Here is a 17,483-nt window from a genome sequence, read left to right as displayed (position 1 = left end):
GTGGCATATTAGAGAAGTTCCATGCCTTTTCTCCCTGCTCCATCTTAACTTTATGTTAATGAACTTTGCATAATCGAATCAGGCCCCAGAACCAACGTGACTTGTTCCAGATCTTAACTCTGCTTCCCAAAGAAGGCATTCTTTCAGTAACACTCAGAAAATGATATCTATCAAATCACCAGCGCGTTTAGAATTTAATTTGTGCTATCAATTGCAATTGTCGTGCTACTTAGCTGTGGGGGAAAAAAAATTCATTTTCCCTGCCACTTTGTAATTCTTTTTACAAGCTTTTTCTCTTCTTTTGTCATTGAATTTGTTTAACGAACTGTTTTGAAGAGTTCCTGGCTTAGCCTGGGTGCTGCTTCTGTGTCTTTGAAATAGATGGGGTTAAATAAAATAATAATTTCAACCTAAAACATGATGGGGGAAGAGGTGATAAGTATGAGGGAATGAAGAAGTCGGAACGGGTTTGGAGGTATGTCTTGATCCGCAGATAAAGAAGGACTTGTGGATAACTCGGGGAAAACATTAAAAGGTATTATGGAGTTCTGTTTTGAGTCTCCCAAATGTTCTAGACTTCTCTACTTTTTATTTTTATTTTTTCCAAGAAAACCAGAGAGGCCTACTACAACATCCCACTTCCTTTCCTCATTCTTCCCTAACTGCTTTCCTATCATCTTTCATTTTCTCCCTGAGTCTGAAACCATAATGTGATAGTGAGGGATGCAGGAATATCACAGCACTCTGCAAATGCGTGCGCACGTGTTAATTTTAGGAAAGGTGGGTGGGTTTCAGAATGAACATGGCAGCTGTGTTGTAGCATCATGGTATAGGACAATTAACAGAGAGAGGGCTCTTCTGATGATATTTATGTGCAGGACTCAATTAATTTTAATGGCTAATGAAAAGAGGAGGAAGTGCTTTGAAGACATGAATTATGTAGAAATTCAAATCTCAGGTGAAGGTGGATGACACAGGATGCTTCATGACTGGGATTTGGGAAATGGACGTTGAGCTTCCAACTTTGTGACTGATTCGTATTTTATCCTTGGGCAACTTGATTTTTTTCTGCAAATCCTTGCTCTCTTAACTTGGAACATGCTTGAAATATGTGATCTTCAGTCTGTGAGGTGCTTCAAGAGAAGTTGAGTGAGATGGAATTTTATTATTGTTAGCATCAGAATGACTGACAGTTCTCCCAAAGGACATTTAGGTCCCATGGTGAGCACCTGACAGAAGACTGCAACTAGTGATTGAAATGGAGATGAAGAAAGGAGGTGGATAGGATAGCAAGAAGAAGAAAAGCAAGACAGAAGAAAAGAGATGGATAAGAGGGTGGGAAGTCCTTAAATTCCTTGTGGGTCAGGTTGTACCTGCCAGAAATATAAATGCGGGGAGGCTTTTATTGTAAAAATTAGGCTGTAGTGGATAACACAGCAGAAACTTTCTGTGACTTGATTTTTGCTCTGTGCTTGCTTTGCTGGAGAAATTTCTGAAAAACGACGGTGTCTTATTTTTTGTAGTTCTTCCTACCCCCACAGCCTGGTATAAAGGGTGCAGCCAGAGCCGAGGTCATTTCTTCCCCTTTCTGACCAGCAGTGGACAGGGTAGGCTCTAACAAGTTTAGTGTCTCAGCTGCTTTGACACTTTATAGTGTTGCAGGTCACCCTCACACAGCTTGGAAATTTGTACTGCAGCAGAGTAGGAAAGTGCATTTAGTAGCGCAGGCGCTGAAGGCTGTTCTTGAAATGCAGTCCTGTAAATCCTGGCCTCTGGCAGCCCGAGCTGTTTAGTTATGTTTTATGAATTGGGTCATATCGCGTCTGTTGCAGCTTCCAGATGCCAAATTCCTTCTGTGACAGTTTTGTCAAGCATTTTGAACGGGCACAAAAGCAACAGCTAGAGGGTCACCATGAAGCATAACTGAACACATGGGAATTGTTCTTCACAAAAAGCAATTGGCCAGAGGTGAAAGAATAAACAAGAGACGGATGAAGGACTCTGGGGTCTCAGTGGCTGTGGTGCCACCACTATCCCTATTCTCCCTGTGTTTAGCGCTTACTAACAGTGAATGAGCAATAAAAATGCAGTGACATACTTATAGTTTCTGTGCTGACATAGGTGACGGGCCTGCAAGCTATGCAGAATGTCTGTAGATAGACTTGAAACTATGCTCCTGCTTATAAGTGATGACCTTCTGCTTAACTTCATGCCCTACATCATACACTTTTAATCAGAACACTCCCAGGGCCCACCTTCTAGCTTGTCAAAGGTCTTTCCCACCAGTTAGGATATCACTTGCAATGCAGATACCATGACCTTATTTGTCAGCCTGTCAAGATGTGACTTGAAATCAGGCTCAGCCCAGATAAAATAATTGCTGTTTGCACAAAGAGTAATGCTGTTGAGATGCTCCCTGTGAGGCCATCTAACATGCCTCAAATGTAATTTAATAGAGAGAAATTAAATTAAAGCATGCAGCTAACGCATGCAAACTCTAAAATTAATTCGGTTTACAAATAGGAAGTGAGACTGAATAGTTGGCTGCTTCATCCATGAAGGAAGCACACTAGATAACACAGAAAGCAAAAATCATTTAAGGAGATCTCTTGATTTGGAGAGTTGATGGGGATGTTAAATGGCAGGTGAAGGTTATTTTTTGATGTAAGGTGTTTTTCATTACTCGTATATTCTTGCAGTTAGAAAACATCGGTTACAAGTCTCTTCATATTTTGAAAACAAAGTATTAGCATAAGAAGCTTTGTTAGATATAGCAGGAAGATAAATCATCTTTGCAATGCTACCCATTAGTCTGTCACGACCATGGTTTACAATGATTTTCTTTTATTTAAATAAGTGTTTCCTTTAAAAGCATTCTGATAGTTTTACAGAGCGGAAGATGAAGCGGTAGTGAATGCTCTGAAATATAATGGATTCCATAGGAGTGCTTCTTATGGCAACTAAGAAAGAGGACCTCATGCTGTGGATTGTACAGGCTATAAAGAATGGCTGAGCTACAGTAGAAATATTCTGTGGCAGCGTCTGTTGGAAAAGTTCAAAGTTCTGCTGAAGAGATGTTGGGGTGAAAATGCAGAAGGCACTGGGACTGAGGAAACATCACAGGATCAACTTCATGAAGCTAGTTTGTGTACTACAAATCAGAAATTCAAACTGATCAGCAACCATCATTCATGCTGTTAAATCATTTGACAAAAAGAACCTTCTGGAGAAGATTTTTTTTAAAATAAATTCAATATCACTTAGGAAATGATGAAATAAAGAGCAAAAACCTCTCTTGTGTGAGAACTCCCAATTTTGCAATGATACATGGAGCAGTGAGGAAGGACACCACATTTTCCAGTTCTACTTGTGTTCCTCCTGGGACTGCTAAGTCTGTTTTGCAGCCTGACTCCTTTACTCATGAGGACCTTTTTCTGTGCTTTGTAGCAATTTGTGGGGGGAAAAAAGAGAACATTTTTCTTTTCCCTAGCCTTCCTACCATCTTATTCCTGAGGAGAAACAATTTTTCCTCAAACAGACTGGTAGTCTTCCTAGCTTGACATTCCGCTCCCTGTAGTGATTGATGTAGGAAGTCATCATTCATTAGAAACCATTTTGCTAGCATCTGAAGGGAAGAACTTCTTACTGACCTTAGACAGTGACTGCTTAGTGACTTACCATGTACTGTTTGAAATTTCTGCATGTTATCTATTTTTTTGTGGCAAATTTTGTTCCACCTTTCTGTCAAGTGGATTGGGGGATTCTGATTTTGCTATATGATCCTGATTCTTTCTTCATCCCTTAGGGTATTTAAATAGTAGAACTGCTTGAGAATAATACGGTATGAACTTGTTTACAAACTTCAAGGTTCATCTCTTATCTTCCTTGGAAAACTTATGTTCCGCCTATGGCCTAAACAACTAATGTGAGCTCTTGATGTGAGATTTGAACACAAGATGTTAAAATACTGTATTATTTCTAGGGTGCTAGAGGGCAGTAGGGGAATAGAGATTAGGACCAGACACTAATATTAGATCTGTTATTGGTATGAGTTCTCCTAAACATTTCAGGGGACAAAAAGAAAATTAAGTTCCATTTATTGTGTTTTAGATATAAAGTGCTAGTGCCTCCCACTTCAGCCTTTATCGAGATAAAACTATACATAGAAGTAGGCTTCTTGTGAAGGCTGAAGTAGGCTGTACCATTCAGGGGTGTACAGTAGGATGGTCTTCTAGTTTTAAGATATTTCTGCATCACTCTTGTGCTAAGTGCTTCCAGTGTAGTGAGAGTGTGCTTTGTGTCTGCTACACAATATGTCACATAGTCTGGAAGATGAAAAAAGGTGCTGCTGATGTCAGGATACAAGATCATTGGGCCAACACCAGTTTTGCTGTCATGATGATCTGACTGAAAGACGTTTATGTTGCTCCCTTCTTTGGATTCTCTTGGTCAGTTGTTTGGGGCGTTCATCTAAGAACTTGCCATCAAGACAAGATTCATTATTCAAAATTGGGAGACAGTTTTACCTTATCAGTCTCTCGTCTGTGGAAAGTGAAAATTTCCTTTTGGATCAACTCTGGGAAATGGAGTTTTAAATTTTAGGATAGGCTTGGACGGCATGATGTAAGAGTCAATTCAGTGATGCCACAAACAAGGTGAACCTGCAGAAGGTCCTTTGCGGTGAAGTTGTTGACATAGTGAAGTGTTAGAAGATGCCTTTTGTATACTTGTCTGTTTTCTTTCCTTCTTCTCTGTGAGTTTTTCATATGTAACAAACCCACAGGTTAAAACTCTCATAGCTTGCTTACTGCAGGAGAAATACAGGATAATATTTTTAAGAAACATTCCCTGCCGGGATATTTCTGGAGCAATGGAGTGATAAATATCAAATCGAGGCAAGACCAAGAATTTAATTTTTCCCATCAGAGCCAATCTGTGATGCTTTTTATCTTGACAAAAATTGATGTTTTATCCCTTTGATAATGAGAGGCTCTGATTGCACTTCCTTTTAATATATTTTATTTCTTACAAGTCATTCCCTGAGGAAGACCTCAAGTCAGAGGCAGAGATGGAACATTGTGCCTCTTAAAGGCACAACACATGTTTAAAAATAAACATTGTTATATGCTGTAGGTGGCATTAGGCGGGTTTTAAATCTCTGTCCTGTATAGACAGTTTATGGGCAAAAAGCTCTTTACTATACAGTTTGTCTTTTGTAGAGCAGAACAGCTTGAAGAACTATGCAACAGATAAATTATTTTCCTGTTAAATTTGGCTTTTATTTCCAGTGGTGAAAGAAACATTGACAGGTGCTCCATTTTCCATGCCTATTTTGGGGCTAACAGGCCCCAGCGCAGATCCTAAGTTGATCTTAGCCTGCTGCGGTCACAGAAAGACTAGGCAAAATATCGAGATCTTCACACAGCCTTTTACCGTTCCTCTCCTGCCTAGATTCCCAGAAGGAGATTTTCCAGAAATGTAAGGGCTTTGGAACTGGATCCATTGAAATTAATAAAGAAAACAAATGCCTGTTGGGTTATTTCTGTCCCCAGCTGCTGCAAGATTGTTGTGTACAGAATGGCTTCTTGTGCTCTGGGCAATATGGTTTTAATGTTAACTTCTACCTCTCCACAGGGGAGACTCTTCAATATAACTCACTGATATTCAACATAAATGTTCCTTTGTGAAGTTTCATCCCATTAACCCTGGCTTCACCCTAGTTTAGTACTCCAAGCAATTCTTCTTGCTGCTGTGCCTGTTCTCAAAGCGATGGCGGTGAAGGGCATGGGGTATTACACTGGGGTGAAGGCTGTATCTCTCATGAGCAGGAGACGTGGGTTGAGGCATCACTCACAGTGTGAAAGCCATTTACTCCTGGAGTGTGCTCTGGGGGTGTCCCCTCTGCCAGCGATTCCTGCTGCAGACTGTCCATCTGCTGCCCTTCGTTTCTGCAGAGAAGCTAATAATGACATCCACAGAGCTGGGGACATGGCTGGAGGGCAGCTCATGCCTCAGAATTCACAGCTCAGTGATGCTCTGCCCTCTGGGTGCAAAGTCAGCTTGATCCCTTTAGGGATCAGATGCTCAGAGGTCTCTCTGGCTAGGGATGTAACTCCGAAGTGCAGAGTTGTTGCTCTTACAATGTTGAAATGTGCCTTGCAAATGAGATAGATGGCCTGTGAGTGAGTAGTAGATATATACAATGAAATGTAAAAGTAAGGGGTGAAAATATTGCTGTTTTGGAGCTGAAGCCTTATTAAAGTCCTGTCTGTCCTATTTGGGCAAATTCTTCCTAAAGTATCATGTGTCACCAAAATCACATTAAACTGTCACATAAATTATCAGAGTTTCCTTTTTCCATCACTGTGGATTACCCAGGGAGATATTTTTATGACAATAGAAGCTTTTTCAGTCTTCTCCTGCCTGATTTCATTTTAGATGAAATCGTTCTCTCAGAAAAGAGCCCACGGATTTCATAGCTCTATGGATCTCTGTACTCTGCCTGTACAGCAGTTATCTGTAGGTCTCTGCTGTACTTATCTCCTGCCTGCACCTTCTTTTAGGCATGGGACAGTTTAGTGCAATGCTGCCACTTCTGTAATTATACTGAATGAAAACACTGTATAGTCTGTTTAGGTGGATCTCTGCTCCAGTGTCTTCCAGCCTTCTGAGCATTCACTGGCTGGTTCTTCTCTCAGCCTGGTGGTGTTATCTTCATACGAAAAACCTAGAAGGTGAGAGAGTCACATATGTACCTAACTTGAAAATACTTCCTTTTATTTTTTTCTACTTGCCATGTCTCAGAGGTCTTGCATCTCTGCAAGGCAATCTATGTTTTTCCTGTGCTGGCTGAAAAACATATGGATTGATGGTCAGGCCACGGCAGTACAAAATACTTGAGTATCTGAAATTGCCTGCTGCCATGGAACAAATTAAGGCTGTAATGTGTGTGCTATAGAAGCAGAGGATGATAGATCCTTTCCTGCCTTTGACAGATAATCTGGAGCTCCCTACATCAGCTGCTAGATAAACTGTTGGGAGGACTCTTGGAGCTGATCTTAGTGTTTGTTTCTCACCCCTTTCAAAGGCATACCCAGAGCTGAGAACCAGCAGACTTAAGGATAACAGAGGGGCTTTGGAAGATAATTACTAATGAAAGGAATCCCAGTGTCGTGGTTTAGCCCCGGTCAGGAACCAAGCACTGCACAGCCGCTCGGTCACTCCCCGTGGTGGGATGGGGGAGAGAATGGGAAGAGTAAAAGTGAGGCAACTCATGGTTTGAGATAAAGACAGTTTAACAGGTAAAACAAAAGCTGCACATGGAAGCAAAGCAAAACAAGGAATTCATTCACCACTTCCCATGGGCAGGCAGGTGTTCAGCCATCCCCAGGAAAGCAGGGCTCCATCACACGTAACGGTTACTGGGGAAGACAAACGCCATTATTCCAAAAGTCCCCCCCTTCCTTCTTCCCCCAGTGTATATACTGAGCATGATGTCATATGGTCCGGAATATCCCATTGGTCAGTTTGGGTCAGCTGTCCTGGCTGTGTCCCCTCCCAGCTTCTTGTGCACCCGGCAGAGCACGGGAAGCTGAAAAAGTCCTTGACCAGTGTAAGCGCTACTTAGCAACAACTAAAACATCTCCACGTTATCACCATTTCCAGCAAAAATCCAAAACACAGCCCCATACTAGCTACTATGAAGAAATTTAACTCTATCCCAGCTGAAACTGGGACACCACGTAATTAAATTACTCCAATCTTAAAGTGGTAGGACTGTCACCAACAGAGCAAGCAAGACAGAATTTTCCGTAAATTTTTTGGATCTGTATGTGGAAAGAAGCCCAAATGATGTCAAAACATCACGATGATGAAATATTTCTGATTAGTTGCTAATTAGTGGCTAAGGTTTAGCATATTTTAAGGTGGCTAACATTAAGTAGCAAGCAAACACCTTACATCAGGGATCAAAGGAGATGGCTGAGGTGCCCTGTGGACGGGAGTGGTGATTCCAGCAACTCTCAGAGCACATTGGTAATTCCAGGGTACTAGAAGGGAATCTTGCACCAAATTTCTAAGGGGGTATCTAGAATGGCCTGTGTGGTTACAGGCATCGTACTGACCCTGTCATGGGCACTGTAGTGGAGTGGCTTGGTGCAGGACTTGATGAATAAGGACCTAGCAGAAGGTAGTGCAAATAAGTGGGCACACCAGTTACTTGATAGACAGTAACTTGCGTTTCTTTTTATGCAACCTAGTCCCAGTGGACAGTAAGAACAACACATTGCTATCTCTTTTTATAGCAGCCTTTTGCAATGTAAAGGTTATCTCCTTCCTCTCTGTTCATCTTTCCAAGTATAAAACCCATTTTCTCCATTTTTTCTTTGTAAGTTATGACTTCTGAACCTTTTTGTCATTCTGAATAACCTCTTCTCCAGTTTTCATTGAATTCCTTTTTAAACTATGGTGGCCAGCAGTGGGCACAACACTCCAGCTAGTTGATTTGCTTGTTGGGTTGAGCAGAGGAAAGTAACAACATTCTTTGTCCTAGCTGTGACATTGCCTGTTAGTACATCCCGGGAGAGCCGCCATTTTTGGAACTGCTTTGCATCACTAACTCAGCCACTATAATCCCTTGATCCTTTTGGCAGTACTTCTTCCTAACCAGATGTCTCCTAGCTTGATTTTATTCCCTTGGAATCTGTCTGAGGGGAGCAGCGAGACCTTCCAGGAGCCCACAGCCCATTTGACGGTGGCTGATGAGACCCGGGCAGGGCCAGAGGCAATGGTGGGAAATTTAAAGGCAGTGCAATTAACGCTATCCCTCAGTTGCCAAGGCACAATCCGCAGTGGAGCACTCCAGCGTGGTGCACAGGGAGGTTTCCTGAACTGGGAAAAACTCAGGGCAGTAGAAAGACCCACCAGGAGCCCCCAGCCAGGGCGGCAGTGGCTGAAGATACCCGGGCAGGACTGGGAGCAATGGCAGGCAAGCCCTTTCCCTCCCTGACCCCCCACCCCCCCAAAGAAACCCCTGGGCAGCACGAGCATCCAGAGAGTCGGTAAAACGTGGTGTGGCACAGCAGTTGGTGCAGGAAGGGCTCTGTAACTCTGCCAGCTTGACCAGGGAGCAATGGTATCCATCCAGCAGAAGGCCATGTCCTCTCTAAACTCTGCAGCCACAGCAGCGGACGCAGCTTTGCAGACAGGGCTCCGATGGGAGCATGCTGCTGCCCGGGTGTGCGGCTGCAGGGTGTGCGGCCGGCAGCAGTGCGCACACCTGTGGGTGGTGCGGACAGGTAGGGGAACGCCTCTGCTTAGTGACAGAGCTCCGGGAGGAGGTAAGTGCAAGGCAGCTCGCTTGTCATCAGTCTAATAAGGTAGCTGCACTATAACAGCTATATTGTTTCAGTTTTGAAGCTCGATGTTACCTGAGCCGTTCAGAGGGCGTGCAGAGCACGACAGACTATGCCAGTTAGTGTTGAGCTGGCATACCAAAAAATGCATTGTAATGCAGGGGTTGGAAATTTCAGGTAGACTAATTCATATGCGCACACTTAGGATGGGAATTAGCTATAAACTGAAATAATTTGCAAAGGGTTATGGTAGTTTATTCCATGGGTGTAAGTTCTGAAAATAAGCTTCAGTTGTTCCCCAATCTTCTGCAAGAGGCACGCTTTGATGTGAACAGGAATTAGTTCGTGTGGGTTTCCTTTGGCTTCAGTTGTACAGAAGGTCACGCTAAATAATGGTAGTGGTTCTTGCTGCCTTCAGAGTTTGGGATTTTGGAGCCTCCCCCAAAATGGACATGACAACTTGCTTGCCAATTTCCTGGAGTTAAAAATCAGCAGTAGTAGGATGTCAAGCTGTGCCAAGGCTGGGCAGTCGGCACCCATATTCAGCTCCCTGATCATCTCTGATTCAGAGGTGAATGAATTCATAAAACACAGTCACAAAAGGAGGTTGCCAAGCAACATGGAGCCTGAAACTCCTCCACCAAGCTATGAAGGTAGAGAACAGGCAGCTGAGGCAATTTGTAATGTTCACTTCTTTGCTATAAGTAACAGTAATAATACATATAATACAGACCTATTTAAGAAAGGGATAGCTCATTGATAATTCTGGAAAACAACAGCTGGTCCTGCCAGACTGTGTATTTTGCCTCTGTCTTAAGATGTCTCTGTTTTTTGTGGTTTTTTTTGAGTATTTAGCTAAAAGCAGGGTCACCAAGGAGACAGGAATGTTGGAGTGGGGAGAGATGAGGGGAGGAATGAATTATTGTGTCTTAAGGCAACAGAAAGACTGACGACTAGAGGAAAAGTTTTAGGAGGGGAGTAAAGTGGCTGACACAGATTCTGCCTCAGATCAGTCTCATGTTTTCTGTGATCTCAGTATTTGATGCTTTTTACAAATGTACATTAATACATTCATTGTACATCACACCATATCCTGTCTTCTCTCTGGCGTTGCGTAACTATGCAGCCTTGGGCATATCAGATGTATCCAGGACAGGATGCAGCCGTGACATGCATGGAAGAGCTATGTGATGGTGCCTCCTGTTTACCCATCATTTGACTCAGAGAATACTCTGTAGTGGTCACAGCTAATTAAGTTGGAAGGGAGAGTTTAGCTTTCTTGGTTTCTGTCTACTATGTCCTGGGGTAAATTTGACCTTTTGGTTTGTGTAATGTTCATGACAAAGTCATGCTGTGTTTAGGCATTAGGGAAAAAAAAAATTCTGCATTGTAATGGCCCTGGGCTTGGGGTAAAGGGAAGAGAGGTATGCAGAAGCACAGCCAGAAAAATTCCAGTCAAGACCTGGATCTAGGTAGAATTTCTCACATGCTGTGTATATAATTCCCTTTGACTCTTTATAAAATCCTAGCCCTGTGTTGTATCAATGCCCTGTCTCTTTACAAATGGCATGGCTTGAATCTCAGCTTGAAATAATTTAGAACATCAGCCCAGGTCAGGGCATCTGGAACTGCATTTCATTTCCTTTCTGTGCTTCTCTTGATGAGGGACACTGCTGTGTTAATGGGGTTTTCTTAATTTCTTTCAGGCTGCTCCTTTCCCTAACTGATGTCACTATTAGTGACATCAAAGTCACCTCTTAGTGAACCTTGGTGATGACATGACTAGAGGAGGATTCTTATAACAAGCAGGAGATTAAGCAACAAGTTAGCACTACTGGAAGAACAAAGCTTTTATTTTCATGCATATATCCACAGTCAAAATGAGTGAAGAGAAGGGGAGGTGGGAAGTAGGTGATACATTAGTAGAATTATTACTGAAAGGGTTCTTGCTCAGAGTTTTGCAAGAGGAATCTGACGCTTTAATCTCTCACCTTGGGCATTGTTGGTGCCACGTTATATTCTGGTCATGTTGAAATGTAACGCAGTGTAACGAGACATGATCTGTTGAATAAGGCTTTATGTAGCATGAAAAGGTTCCTCTGCTTTCTCTCTTTATTATTTACATTCCCAGAGAAGATTACGTGTCTTGTGGGCTTTGCTGAGATAAATGGCTAACCTGAGTTTTCTGGCAGCTTCCCCAGAACTTGGGGAGGATTTTGCTTAAGTGTTGGCCTGAGGATTTTGAAGACTCAAGCTCAGATCTGGGCCTGGAAGGAGGCATATGAGAAACTTTCAGGACACAAAAGCTGGGTTTGGTGGGGCAGAGGAGGTACTCACAAGGGGCTCTGAAATAGCACAGAGGAAGGACAGCAGGTCAACAGTGTAAACCAGTAAGCTATGCTGGGTAGTACTGAGGTGGTCTGGTCGGGGCTGCAGTCATGGGGCACTGGAAGTCGGGAATGAAGTGAAGCAGCTGAACTGCAGACATCTTGCCTGGTGCCTATCAGTTGGAGTCCTGAGTATGGCTGGCCAGTGCTTCTGTCTGCTCTCATGAGCTCTAATGTTTACCACAGCTACCACAATCATTTCAAGGCAACTGGGTATGCTGTAAAGCATAGGTTTGAGTGACTCCTGCCTGCCACAGAGTTAAATCTTTGTTTCCCAGGTGTTTCAAGGGTAGCAAGTTTTATGGCTATGTTGTCAGCTCTTTGCTCTATTTGCTGCTTCATTAGTCTTCATGCTGGGTGCAGTCTGGGGGAGCGCAGCATTTGGATATGAGATTTGGCTGTGACGGCTTCCGTGAAGGGAAAAGGCAGTTAACAAGCTCTGCGGTTTCCTTGCTGGTACATACCTTTGTTATGACTCTCTTGTGGATGGGATGTCAGAGCTGTGGATGTGCTTGTCAGGAGGGGAGCTTTTAAAGGAAGTGTTAACTGGAATAGAGAGACTTCCTTGGCTGGACCAACAGGCTATGGGCCCCTCCGTTGTCACCCACAGGGAAACAACGTAGATGATCTCTGTATGGTCTCCCTGCTGGCCCCCCCCACCCCCCCGTTTCCTGGGTTTAACTCCAGGAGCTTTTCTGACATTGAATCTAAGTAAGACAAGCTTGACTTTCATCAGCCTTGAGAGGAAGAACAGAGCTCAGGTCTCTACCAATCCCATGCTATTTGCAATCAGCAGAGTTATAGCAAACTTTCCAGGGTTTCTGAGGTGAGAAAACCCTTGCTTACAGTTTCTTCTTTTTTTTTTTTCCTTCTTATTTTGACTGAGGAAAGAACCTCTCAATTAAGATGCTGTGCTCTCTCCCAATATACAGAAGAGATAAGGGTTGTTAACGCTGTATTCATCGACTGCAAAAGAGAACACGTTTTATTTTGCTTTGTGCTATTTACAGCTGTTGTCCATGAGGAGTCCTCAAGAGCCTCGTTCTCAGCTACAACAGCACAGTCCCATAAGTTTAACTCAGCAATGAGCCTGCAAAACAGCACTAAATCATGGTGATGGGAGAAAGAAGAAAATGTTTGGAAATGGCAAAATGCAGCTGATGTCTTAGTGAAAGCTTGTTTTTGCTTGTTGCTATTTTAAAGCATTACTAAGGTAGACTGTAATCACAACTGCTGGAGCAGAGTAGAAATTGTGTACTCTAATTTTTCTGGGAAAAAAAAAAATCAGAACGGCTAGGAGTTCTGCAGGAGCTAAAGGTATCTTTTACAATCCATAAGTGCCTTAGGCGCTTATGTATACACATTGATCAAAATACTAACCTTACAGTAAGGTAAGGTGTAAAAATGATAGAAGACTAATATATGTCTATTGAGTAACAGAGTCCCAGTTGCTTTACCGGACCAAAATACGATTGCTCTGTATGTGCTCCTTGAGCTGAAAGTGCAGTTCCCTCCTCTAGTGACCACCAACTGCTTAAGAGGAAGGCGTGGAAGTGGGGAGGTGTGGAGGGGTATTGTTTCCAAATCTGAGTCTGCATTCCCAGAAGATGTAACTAGTTTGTACTGTAATGCACCTATTGAGCAAAGCTGTACAGAATTTACAGTTAAGGAGAAGAATTAGTGCTTATTCCTTCTTTGACTGTGAAATGAGAAATTTTACCCATACTCTTAGCTCTGTCACAGCCTTTGCTTTGTCAGACAAATCACTAAACAGCTCTTTAATAACATCTATAGTTTTTGGCATGGTGTTCTACCTCCCTATTTCACGTTAATTAATTGATGATTTGTAAAGCACTTGGAAACTGAAGGACAACTTTGGGAGCTAAGGACGAAGGCGTGTTAACTTGCTAATTCAGCATTTGTTTACAAGGGCACTCAGATGATGCCTTCGGTTTTGTTTTCTGTCCTGTTACCACTCCCAAGCCTGTCAGTTGGGGTCCCTCAGTTCACGGAAGGGAACAGAGCCTGAGCTCTGACGTTGCCTGATAGAGCGGGACAAACCTATCCTGGCGTCGCTGTACTGTGCTGACAGATAATGGTTTCCACTAAAGTAAATCTGTCAGGTTGACTTGTGACAACAGCCTGAGATTGTGAATGTTCACAAAAGGATCATTTTAAGACAGCTAATTGCTTTGTCCTTTTCCTTTATTTTCTGTGCCTGGCAGGTGTCTGCCTCTGCCTTCTCCTCTTTCCTTGGCCCATCCATGAAGTATGTTCAGCACAGATGGGATCTTCAAAGATTCTGCTGTCAAAGTTGGTCTTTGCTAAGCATATGTACACTGAGAGTTTTTGGAGAATTATAACTAGAGCAAATGTGGGTGCTTTTTCACAGGAACAGCAAATAACATCTGATAACAAGGAAACTTTGTCTGTCAAGTTGTTACTTTGAAACAGGTTCAGTAGAGCTTATCAATGAACTGTTTAGTAAGATTTTGATTTATTTTTCTTTTTAAAAAGCAATCCCCTGAACTCTCTCCCTTCCCCCAAATTCCCACAGCTTGTGTCTTCCATGCCAAGTGTATTGCTAGAAAGAGCTGAACTCTTCGAGTTGCAACTTCTGAAAATCAGCTTTGCAAATCTGAGTGTGGGTCTATATTATATGAAACTGAAAACTCTTTTCACCAAAAGCAACAGCCCTTCTTAGCTGTGCACATTTTTATTTCCACCTTTTGTTGGATGGATAGGAAATGGTGGTTAGTTTTGAGTACTCTACCTCTGCAGCTTATCTGGGCAGCATATTCATGTATTTTCTTTAATTTCATCAGTTTAACTTGACTAGTTGTGATTCTAACGCTACAATACACATTACTGCCAGAGATCAGACAGCTTGCATGTCCTTGGAGCCCTTATGGGTGGACAGATCTGCTTACAGATTTGGAAATACCTCAATTGTTAATGGTGAAATACTGAAAGTGGAGCAGGGCCTTAGAAAATGAAATAATTCCTAGCTGCCTTTTAAACCTCAGTGAAGTTTGATAGGGTCAAACTTTCAAGAGCTGCCACAAAGTATTCTGGTGCCATTTTTGAGAGACTATAATCCTCACGTGCAAAATGTCCGCTGATGGTACATGTAAATATCTGTAAGGTATCATAGAATAAACAAGCAAAGGGGTAGGGATGAAACTAGAACATGCTGGTTTTGAGGCCCAAACCTGGGATCAATTTGCAAACAGCACCTTCAGGAAATGTCTGGACTACTTAAGGATATATTTTTCCCTCAAATACATCTTGGGTTGTTACTTCAATTAAAAAAGTATAAAAACCCACCTGCAGAATATTATTCAAAGAGAAGTCCTGTCTAGGTTTGTTTTGCTTTATTTTACAGACAATCGTCCTTATGTGTTTCTAATGGCCCGTGTTCACCCTGGTGAAAGCAATGCCAGTTGGGTAATGAAAGGGACTCTGGAGTTCCTTGTGAGCAGCGACCCCATTGCTGATCTCCTGCGGAAATGTTTCATTTTCAAGATTGTCCCCATGCTTAATCCTGATGGAGTCATCAATGGCAAGTAAGTTGTGACATGTACTTATTCTGGGCTTTTGCTGTGTTTATCTGCAGGGTTTTGCCCCTGCGCACCTAGCAGGTCTTGTCTTCAATGTTTTGGGTCAGGAGAATTCCCTTTCCTTTGTGTCATATTCATCCTGTTATCAATTCTCTATAGAAAATATGAATCTGAGATGTAGCGCAGTGTGCTGTCTTGCATTTGTAAGATGTGCGTGATTCTGTACTGTATGTGGCCGTAAGATTTCTCACCTGCCTCAACAAGGTATTAATGGTGCCAGAGAAACTGGATCTTTCTTGCTAAATGGAGATCTGTTTATTCTGCTAAATCAGCATGGCAGACTTTACCTGCAAGACAGATATGCTTGGGAATAATTGGCTTTAATTAATGCTTTGTATAGCCTGGTGGGGGAGAAGATGAGTAAGGATCTATTAAATTTTCACATTTTCATGGAAATATTTCCATATAGTCAAGTTCCCTCTTTCTCCTACCTCCTTTTCAATCTTCCCTCCCACATGTTCCTAAGAGATACTGAATCTGAGCTTGGAAAACACTGATTTCTTTTTGCATTCTTTGCCTTTACACCATCCCTGCCCGCCCACTCTAACTTGTCTTCCCTCTCCCTGTACATGACTGGAAAAGGTACAACTCTGCTCCTAATATGTTAACATGAAATAAATATTGCTGTGCAGCCAGTGAAAGAGAAATTCCCTTTGAAGGCTTGAAGAGTGCACTAAGAAAAGGTAGGCTTGCACTTTGCTGGAAAAAAATCTCCAGTGTCTCTGCAGACAGTGGAGTTTGACTTCCTTGGGTGTGTGGAGTGGCTGTAAGTTAATAGCTGTCAGTTCTGTCTCTGATGCAGGGGCAGGACGTTATGAACACATCCCACCGGTAGCTGGCGAGTTGTGAGTTTTGATACGGGCTTGCAGGTTTTGGTAACAACTGTGTCCCCTGGCTTGTTGCAGTGGAACACGTGACCAATCTCGAAGGTGAAAGATGGGCTTAGACAAGCACTGAGACACAGAACAAAGCATAGAGGAACAACTTTTTTTTAAGCTATGTTCTCCTGTCTGCTTCTGGGTCAGGCTGTGCAGACCGAGTGCTGCAGAAACAGAAAAACAACCCCGAGCAACAACTGAGTTCAGTTTGTTTGGTTCTAAACGAATTCATTTCAGTTTGGGGCGAGGAGTTCAGCAGAGAGAGGCTTGGGCTTTTCTGATGGTCTCTAGTCTGTGACTATGAACAATCATAGCTTTTGTACTGCTACACTCCCCAGGACTTGAGCGTATCAATAGTCTGGGAAGACTGTTCAGAGTAGCTGGGTACTGCCCCAGAGTATTCGAAGCCTCTGCTGGCACCAAATGCTTCCTTGATCCTTCCAAACAGCAGAAGCAAAAAAAGGAAGGTTGTGGCTTTTTTCCCCCCTCCCTCTTTCTTTTTTCCCTTTCACTGCACTTAGTTAAAGTTTCCAGCAGATGGAGGACTAGAGGGAATGTCTGACCTTTTTTTCTCCAGCTGTCAGGAGTGAGTGTAGCAGAGAAGGGCCCCTCAGGAGGGAGGACGTGGCTCTCGGTGACACCTGGATGAAGTGTGTACTGCCTGAGCTCATGCCACATGAGAAGGTGTTTTGCCTTCACCGGTGCAGATAAGCTTCAACGGTAGTTATATTTGGTGATGAGTGAAAAAGTTTGGTAAGCCTTGCTTATGGGATAGGAGCAGGGGAACAGGGACTTGGCCATAGCTCTGTTACTGGTTGTGAGGCCTGGGAAAGGGAGAGAACTATTCCTTTATGCTTCAGTTTACATACTTCTACCCTGTGAAGCCTCCAGTGGCCCAAAAATTTTTCTCGTTTCTTCCCATGTGCTTTTTGAGTAGACTTGGGTCCTCCTACACTGCTGGAGATAACCACGCACATGGGAGACAGCAAATGTCTTTCAGGCCCTTAATGTCTATAGGAGAACACACAGATTTGTTTGGCTACTTAATGTTCCATCTTGTCCAGGTTTAAATGCTTTAGTAAACTCTTACCTTTCAAGCCAGTGTTATGAGGGAAACTTTTCTGAGGAAGCTAGCCTATAGCCCGTCGTCAACCATAGTACTTCTAAGAAGATGCTTGTTAAATATTTTTTACATCTCTAAACCCCATTTCATGAAGCGACTTGTTTTCCCTGTGATTCACAATC

The 17,483-nt window shown here is 42.8% G+C and overlaps 1 protein-coding gene across 1 annotated transcript in view; it reads left to right on the top strand.

Moving 5' to 3' along the window:
- The window catches only part of AGBL1 (AGBL carboxypeptidase 1), a 270,250-nt gene that overhangs the window by 81,423 nt on the left and 171,344 nt on the right, over positions 1-17,483 (top strand). Inside the window, exon 17 of the mRNA XM_075100597.1 lies at positions 15,126-15,306. Within this exon, the coding sequence (XP_074956698.1) occupies positions 15,126-15,306 (181 nt within the window). The remainder of the gene's footprint in view (positions 1-15,125; positions 15,307-17,483) is intronic.

This window comes from Phalacrocorax aristotelis, chromosome 7, assembly GCF_949628215.1.
Source record: "Phalacrocorax aristotelis chromosome 7, bGulAri2.1, whole genome shotgun sequence".
NCBI classification, from domain to species: Eukaryota; Metazoa; Chordata; class Aves; order Suliformes; family Phalacrocoracidae; genus Phalacrocorax; species Phalacrocorax aristotelis.
Note: the sequence above shows the minus strand (reverse complement) of the source record. Positions and strands in the feature narration are given on the sequence as shown.